Source organism: Triticum aestivum, chromosome 4A (assembly GCF_018294505.1).
Source record: "Triticum aestivum cultivar Chinese Spring chromosome 4A, IWGSC CS RefSeq v2.1, whole genome shotgun sequence".
Classification (NCBI taxonomy): Eukaryota; Viridiplantae; Streptophyta; class Magnoliopsida; order Poales; family Poaceae; genus Triticum; species Triticum aestivum.
Window position 1 is genome coordinate 88,060,710 of NC_057803.1, and position 7,560 is coordinate 88,068,269.

General features: G+C 50.1%; 1 protein-coding gene across 1 annotated transcript; it reads right to left on the minus strand.

Moving 5' to 3' along the window:
- Positions 1-314: 314 nt before the first annotated feature.
- On the minus strand, positions 315-6,497 carry LOC123085320 (beta-galactosidase 6). Its single transcript, XM_044506944.1, has 17 exons — positions 5,625-6,497; positions 5,419-5,514; positions 4,954-5,066; positions 4,784-4,850; positions 4,453-4,689; positions 4,168-4,362; positions 3,979-4,066; positions 3,385-3,503; positions 3,022-3,183; positions 2,714-2,931; positions 2,514-2,620; positions 2,274-2,383; positions 2,042-2,149; positions 1,796-1,903; positions 1,458-1,669; positions 804-1,140; positions 315-712 (listed from the first exon to the last, which is right to left on the minus strand). The coding sequence occupies exons 1-17, from the start codon at positions 5,799-5,801 to the stop codon at positions 605-607; spliced, it is 2,562 nt and encodes an 853-aa protein (XP_044362879.1). The 5' UTR covers positions 5,802-6,497; the 3' UTR covers positions 315-604.
- Between the last annotated feature and the right edge of the window lie 1,063 nt (positions 6,498-7,560).

The following is a 7,560-nucleotide window of genomic DNA, read 5'->3' on the forward strand; positions in this document are numbered from 1 at the left end:
GAAAACTCAAATATAAAAATAAAGAATTTCCAACTCTCTCCGTGGGTCCTTGAGTTGCGTAGAAATTTCTAGGATCAAACCAAAGGCAAAATAAAATATGATATACAATGATGATCTAATCTATAACATTTCAAATTGAAAATTTGGGATGTTACAAACTGGACAGAATCAGAGTATCATAAGTTTTTTGACATAGATTAGCTAGTACTCCCTCCGTCCTATAATATAAAAACGCTCTTATATTATGGGACAGAGGGAGTAGTATCCAGTGTTTCAGGTGTAGATGTTAACATTTCATCTTGAGAGATTTTACATTCAACAGACAATGCGTGCTTTTTGGTTTGACTTATCTCTCTTTGCGAAAGAATACATTGTAGGAATGTATAGAATTGTTCTACTAACAAATAGTACAACTCATTCTAAGTAGACAATTTACTAGCTTGCATGGCTCTAATAGATTTTGGAATATTTTATTCCATCCGACTAGCATTTCTGAACAATTATTGTTTCTTGCCTGTTTGTCTACAAAGAGGAGGAATCTGGTTTCACCCCCTCAATCTGCTTTTACTTCCTACTAATAACATTTTATCAAACATGCCATGACTCATGAGCATGCAGCTTCGACCACAAGGCTTTTTGTGACTCCTCTGCATGGATCTCCGAAGTTCTTTGCTGACACCGGCACACTGCAACTGCTCACCCCGACGCATGCCTGGAGAGTTACCCGCAGCATTGTCAGTATCATGAAGATAAACAGTACAGAAAGACATAGCAAGTGTGGAAGTGGAACAGATTGGAGTTACCTCCTGAGCGACTGCCAGAGCCTGAGAGCTGCTGCATTCGCCATGGCTGTAGCTCCCACAGGTGCCACTCGGTGTCCCGAAGCTTGCAAACTTGATGCTGCTGATGACCTGACCTTCTTTGGGGCATTCCAGACGAAGTGCTGGCCCAGACCTCTGTAATTTCTGCTGGGGAGAGATCCAGCTATCGATTTGGTCGGGATGATCCTCAGACACGTGTGCGCATACACTTTCTGTCTGTTTCGTCGTGAAGGATATCTTGCTTGGGTCACCACCAAACTGCTCGAAAAGGACTATATCATTGCTGCCTGGTTGGAGAAACGAACGGGGCACATGATACCTGTTTAACAAGGTAAGAAATTGAATTTGTCATTCCATTGTAGCAGTTCATATGTTTTTTGTACGAAAAGGAAAGACTATATTGATTCAATGCTGAAACCATCTGGCCTTCATTTGTAAGTACCAACGAGTGACCAATATAGCATTACTTTGGTCTCAGTAAAAGCTAAATGCCATGGAACACCCAAATAATACATTTAATTGAAAGGGTAGTTAAACCATTTTAGTATGAGCCTATGACAACATATAAAACATTAGAATGTGCTCTGCCTGTAGGTAGCAAAAGATGGTATGAATTTTCATGGAGAGGATTCTTACAAAGTCTGCGATGGCTGCCCACATTTCTTCAGGCATTTGCTTGCGCCGTAAGGTCCTCTGTAGTTGCATGAATTAACACAGCCACTTTGTGGAGCGATATTTGTCGGCCAGTAGCGACCAATGCTCTGCCCGTTCACCCACGCCTCACCTTTCCCCATTCCTGTGAAGTCTATGGCAACAGGATCATCACCTGCAGGAGTTGTAAATTTGCTCTGCATTTTGAGCATTGCAGTTAGAGCATTGATTCCCAAGATAAAAATAAATAAATCGTAATGGCACTACAGCACTACACTTATTCAAATGCTACCATAGTTTCATGGTTGGAGGATCATACTGACCTTGTACCAGGTCAAAGGGTTATTGGTTGGGTAAGAGTTATCTGATACCCATTCTGGAGAGGCCTCTGAGGGATTATACAGGTGCAAGTCTTCTCCTCTGAGTCCGATCTGGAGTGACCAAATATTTTGACAAGGAAAAAACCAACAATGCTGTTACTATACGCCATGGTTTACCCATACTAGTTAATGGATTCGAAAACAACATTTGCTGATAATTGCTCAACCCAGATTACTGGTTGTACACACCTGGTATGTCCAATCTGCAGAAGATAGATCGAGCGCACCCTTCGGCCCAGTCAGCTTTACTGGACCGGTAATTCCAGCACCAACTAGGTCAAAGAATGCACCATAGTTCTGAAGCCACAGTACAATGTTAGTAACTTGGTATTAGATGTGGTTTTACATTTTTGAATACCTGTTTTAAAATGCCAAAGTATCAGATGGACAGCAAAATGGAGTAGAGTGGATACTGACTCACCGTCAGACCAACTGTTGCACTCAGAAGATCTATTTTATTCTTTCCAGGTACAAGTGTAACTGGTGTTGTCAATGAGATCAGGGAGCTACTAGCATTACCCTTACCGCTACCTGGTAAGATTTCAATACTTATACATTCCAGTACACAAATGCACCTTACAGATGAAATATGAATGTTGGTAATTAACATGACAATCCAAATGTCATCTGAATGAGTTTGCATTTTCTTCTCACACATTACCTGCAAACTTGCCATTGATGAAGACCTGAAGAACATGCCCAAGTGAGTTGACCAGCAGATTGGACTGACTACCATTCAGATACGGTTCACCACCCGCCACGACGATGCTGCACAAAGTAGAAATCAGTCAGTAAAAACCTGCCACTACCAGCTTGTCGATTACCATGTGCACAAGTACAGCTAAGAGTGCAATCCTGTACCTTGTTGAGTACCACAGGAAATCGCTGGCGTCTGCGGTGGTGTTTATCTGCTCCATCAGCCCAGGCTTTGTCATGGCGTTCTCCTTTGTGATACCGACAGGCTCTACGGCGTAGCTCCAGGTAGAAGAAGCGAGTTCTGCTTCGACGGACGAGCCGTCTGACGCCTGAGTGCTGAACCCCAGGTTTCTCATCTGTGTAGATGCTACCTGAGAGTTGATCTGCGAAGAGTAGTGACCGTGATCAGATCCAAGGTCAAGACTGGTTCCAGAAACACGGCTTCTTTGTCTTAAACAGGGCAATGCACATACCTGGGCAGTGTTCAGCACCACATTCGTGCAGTCAGGAAGGATGCTGACGGACCACGCAGGGAGTTTATACGCCTTGCCGTTGAAGGTGACAGTCTTGTCAGACTGATTGTCTATATTGGCGAGGAATGCGGCGCACAGTGAACCGGTCTTGTATACGTGCGCCTGAAGCCAGAAGAAAGCGCAGATATCATCATCATCATCAAGCATAATAGAGCAGACCATAAAGGTACATACTACATATTATTCCTGAACAAGATTTGCTGTGCGACGCTGATTGATCTGTCTTTCTTAAACGAAAGTCAGTTTGATCTGTCTCTTTTTTCGTTAAACAAAAGTTGCTTTTGTGAAAAGCGGATCGCGTACCTCAGCATTTTGACCAAGGGACATGTATGATGGATCGGTTGCTATGAGTGCAGGCTCGCACATCTTTATCGCCTTGTGGACATCCCTCAAGTGGCCCCACTTTGGCTGCCTCACTAGCCCTGGATCACACAGTGCAAAAAACGGCAAATGCGTTGTTAGGAAAAGCTATTTTTTTTAAAAAAAAAAACATATGTATCCTTATCCATGTAAACATGAGAACGCTAATCATCCTCAAGTTTGGTCATATGATCAGTACTGTTTTTCAGTACGAAAGCGCGTGCCTGCGCTGCATTGGAAATGAACTGAACTTCTGCAACTGCAAGTGCAACACCGGCGTGCAGAGCTAGTGCGCGTGCTTGTGGGTGGACGTGCGCAGTTTCAGTAGGCGAGGCAAGTATCCTTTCTACTTCAAGAATTCATCATGCAGTCCCTGTTTTCATCAGTATCACGTCTGCTCCACGGTACATCCGACCACTGAACGAGCTAGACTGAAGCAATTCAGTAGCCAATAGGTGCGACCGTCACAACTGAAGCAGCCCCCCAGTTGAGGAACTGAAAGAAAAACGAGACATGGGCAGCTCAACAGGCACTCACCGTACTCGTCGATGGGGGCGTCGTAGTCGTAGCTCGTGGAGATGAAGGGCCCTCCCGAGCTGCGGCCGAAGTTGGTCCCGCCGTGGTACTGCAGACACAGTACAGTAAACAAAGACCCGGCCGGAGTTAGCCACAGGAGCAGAGGAGAGGATTTTGGCTGGGTGCATCAGCTGGCAGCGTAGCACGTACCATGTAGTAGTTCTGCAGGGTGCCGCCGCGCTGGTAGAAGCGGGCGACGGCGAAGGCGAGGTCCTCGGTGGGGCGGTAGGGCACGGCGCCGCCGAAGGAGAGGAACCAGCCGCTCCAGTTCTCGGTCCACAGCTTGGGACTGCTGGGCAGGCTCGGCGTGAACTGGTCGCAGTAGAACCCGTTGCACGTGTTGATCTGCATTTTGTTTCTCTCTCCAGTTCAGTCACGTCGCCGTCGCTAGCTGACAATGACCCAGGCAGGGCAGGGACGATGAGATGAGCTTACCAGGGGCGCCGGCGCGTCGGCCTGCTGGCACATGACCCAGGGCACGCCGGTGTCGAGCGCGACGGCCATCCCGGCGGCCCAGCGGATGTACGACTTGCCGGGCGCGCCGTAGGACGCGTCGATGTTGCCGTACTCGTTCTCGATCTGCGACAGGATGATGGGCCCGCCCTGCGACGCGTACAGCCCCGCGCCCTTCATCGTCGCCACCACCTTCTCCGTGAACCGCTGCATCTCCGTCTGCACCCACACCACACCACTCACTGACTGGATCATCATTTCAATCATTGACCGATCGATCGATCAAGCTGCATTGCGCAATGCTCTCGCGTACCTTGAAAGGCTCGTTGTCGGTGCGGAACTTGATCCCCGGGATGAAGTGCAGCCATAGCGGGAAGCCTCTGCAGTGCAGCCACACGAGCAACGGCACACGGTTAGGCTCGACCGGACTACGAGAGCTTCTCATACAGGGGGAAATGCTGCAGAGTTTGAGGGGTGTCAGACCCGTAGTTCCACTCGGCGCAGACGTAGGGGCCGATCCGGAGGTGCACGTAGAGCCCGGCGTCGGCGGCGGCCTTGACGAACCTCACCAGGTCATTCCTGCCCTCGAAGTCGTACTGTCACGTTGCAAGCTCGTAACCGTCAGAATTTTGCAATAGTAACAGATACTACTACCAACACAATGTGAACTTCGAAGAGAAATACTATATTTTTAGGCAAAATGTCACTAGTTCGAAGCTCATGATAGATATAGTGTACGATCGAGAGGTAAAGAGCTTGGGAGTGAGTGGGAAGAATAAAGCATAGGGTGCAGGGGAAGCAAGCAGCGCCCTTTCACACATGACCACCAGCTGGAAGAGATGATTTGAGAGAAAGGAGAAACGAAACTAGTATGACACTAGAGAAAATAGCATGGCAGCAAGAGAGGTTGATGGCCTTGGCCTGGCCGGTATGGAGTGGAGAACGTGCCTGTCCCCGGACGGGCTCGTGGGCGTCCCAGAAGACGTACGTCTCCACCATGTCCAGCCCGCCGTCCTTGGCCTTCTGCATCAGCCCCGGCCACATCTGCAATCAACCACGGCCAGCGTTCAGCTCAGAGGAGAGAGTAGGGAGGACACACAGACGAGAAAGAAAGAAAGCAAGCAAGCAAAGCAGAGCCGGGGAGCGGGACGTACGTCGGGGGTGCTCCGCGGGTAGTGGATGGAGCCGGAGACGAGCACGCGGCGCACGCCGTCGATGACCAGCGCGCGGTGGTCGTACGTCACGTTGGTCGCCGCCGACGTCCCCGCCAGGCAGAGCAGCGCGAGCAGCAGGGCCGCCGCCGCGCCCGGCAGCCTGCCGACGGCCGCCATTGCCTGCCGCTCTCCCGAGAAGAAACACAACGATAACTGCACCTTGTTTGTTGGATGGGTTAATGGCGTTCGGTGTACTGGCCGAGCTAGCGCGGTGGTAGTGGAGTGCGGGCGGCGAGCAGGAGCAGGAGCAGGAGGAGGAGGAGGAGGAGGTGGAGTTGCTCGGTGGGGGGCGGCGAGAGAAAAGAAAGAAAAAAGAGAGGGGAGCTCGGTGCCTCGGTGTGTGGCTTGGCTTCCCGGGCGAAATGGGATTTAACGGAGCAGAGCACACACACAAACTCTACTGGTGGTTTAATATACGCGCCAGGGCCGGGCGCGCACAAAGGAAATGCACCTCGCTTTCTCGCTTTGTTTGTTTCTTGTGGATGCGGTGGTGGTGGTGCCGTGCCCCTCCTCCTCGGCTCTTCCCACCGCGATTAAAAAGGCTTTGCGCGCTCGCGGCAGGCAGGCAATGGGGTGGGTGTGGTCGTGGCTGTGTTCTCTCTCGTGGACCTTCCTCTCTTGCTCCAATCGCGCGGTTTGCTGCTGCTTGCAAGCAACGGCAACAATGGCGGCGACCTCTGGTGCGATCGCGATGAAAACGAAATTGAACTGGATCGGATCGGGTCGACGGGAGGAGGAAAGAATTTACTCCCGCTGCGCAGTAGTTAATGGCGGCGGCGTGATGGTTCGGTGGTACACACGGCGTGGATGATTGATGGGTGGGCCGCGGAAGTAATGCAACCATCTTCCTCCCTTCCTTCCTTCCTTCCTTGCTCTCACTCTCTTTTTCCCCTCGCTGAAAATTACATCTCCCTTCTTTTTACTTACACTGCAGGAGCTTTTAGTATTCCCCCTCGCCGTACGTCCCCAGCCATGTGCTCTTGGCATTGGCCACGCAGAACTAGTAAAGAAAAGAAGGATAGGAAAGGGGCCGGCTAGCAGTAGCGAAGCTAGCTACTCGGCGCCACACCGACAGACGGACAGACAGGGGTCGTGTGCGGTGACCGGCCGGCGTTGTCGCTTGCCGATCCATCATCCCCATTACCAGGACAGCACGTAGCGCTACATGGGCTAGTTGTACCACGTCTGCCGCTCGGGTCACGAACGGCCTTGTCGCTTCCCCGTCCCCGCGCGCTGGCGATGCGTGTTGTATCATATGCTGCACTGCCGGCGTCCTGGACTGTACCGCGGGACGGATCCATCTTCTTTTCTTATCTTGTTTGGGAGGGTTTGGGTTTGGGGAAAATGGAAATGGCGAAGGTGGAGAGTGGTCTAGCTTAATTTGGAGCAGTGGAAGTGGAAGATGATGACGCCGCGAGCTGTACACAGGAGCGAGTTGTCGATCGCTGCCGCGCTCGTCCGGCTTCGTCAGGTCAGAGAGAGGGGGAGAGAGATGATTTTTTTGGCAAGAGTCTGTGAAGTTGTGGAAAGAGATGGAAACTTGTCGGCGAAGCTTATCTGCTAGAACTGCACAGGAGATTGTTTTTAGTGATTTCTGGTTATTAAAAGCCTTGGATTTTAGCCTTTTATTCATGATGATGAAGAAAAAAACTCCCCCGCTTTTGTGAAGCTTGTACCACAACCTTTCTCTCTAAATGGGGCTACCTATCAAAGATCCTATGCACGCATTTTCTTTATATTGCAAGATACTAATGATAGAAGTTCCCTTAACAAGCCCTTGCACACGATTTTGGGGGCATGGTAGCCTCATCGCACAAGAATCCTGTGAGGCAATTAAGCAACCGCTACTCTCAAAATCTCAAATAGTGTCCTAGGC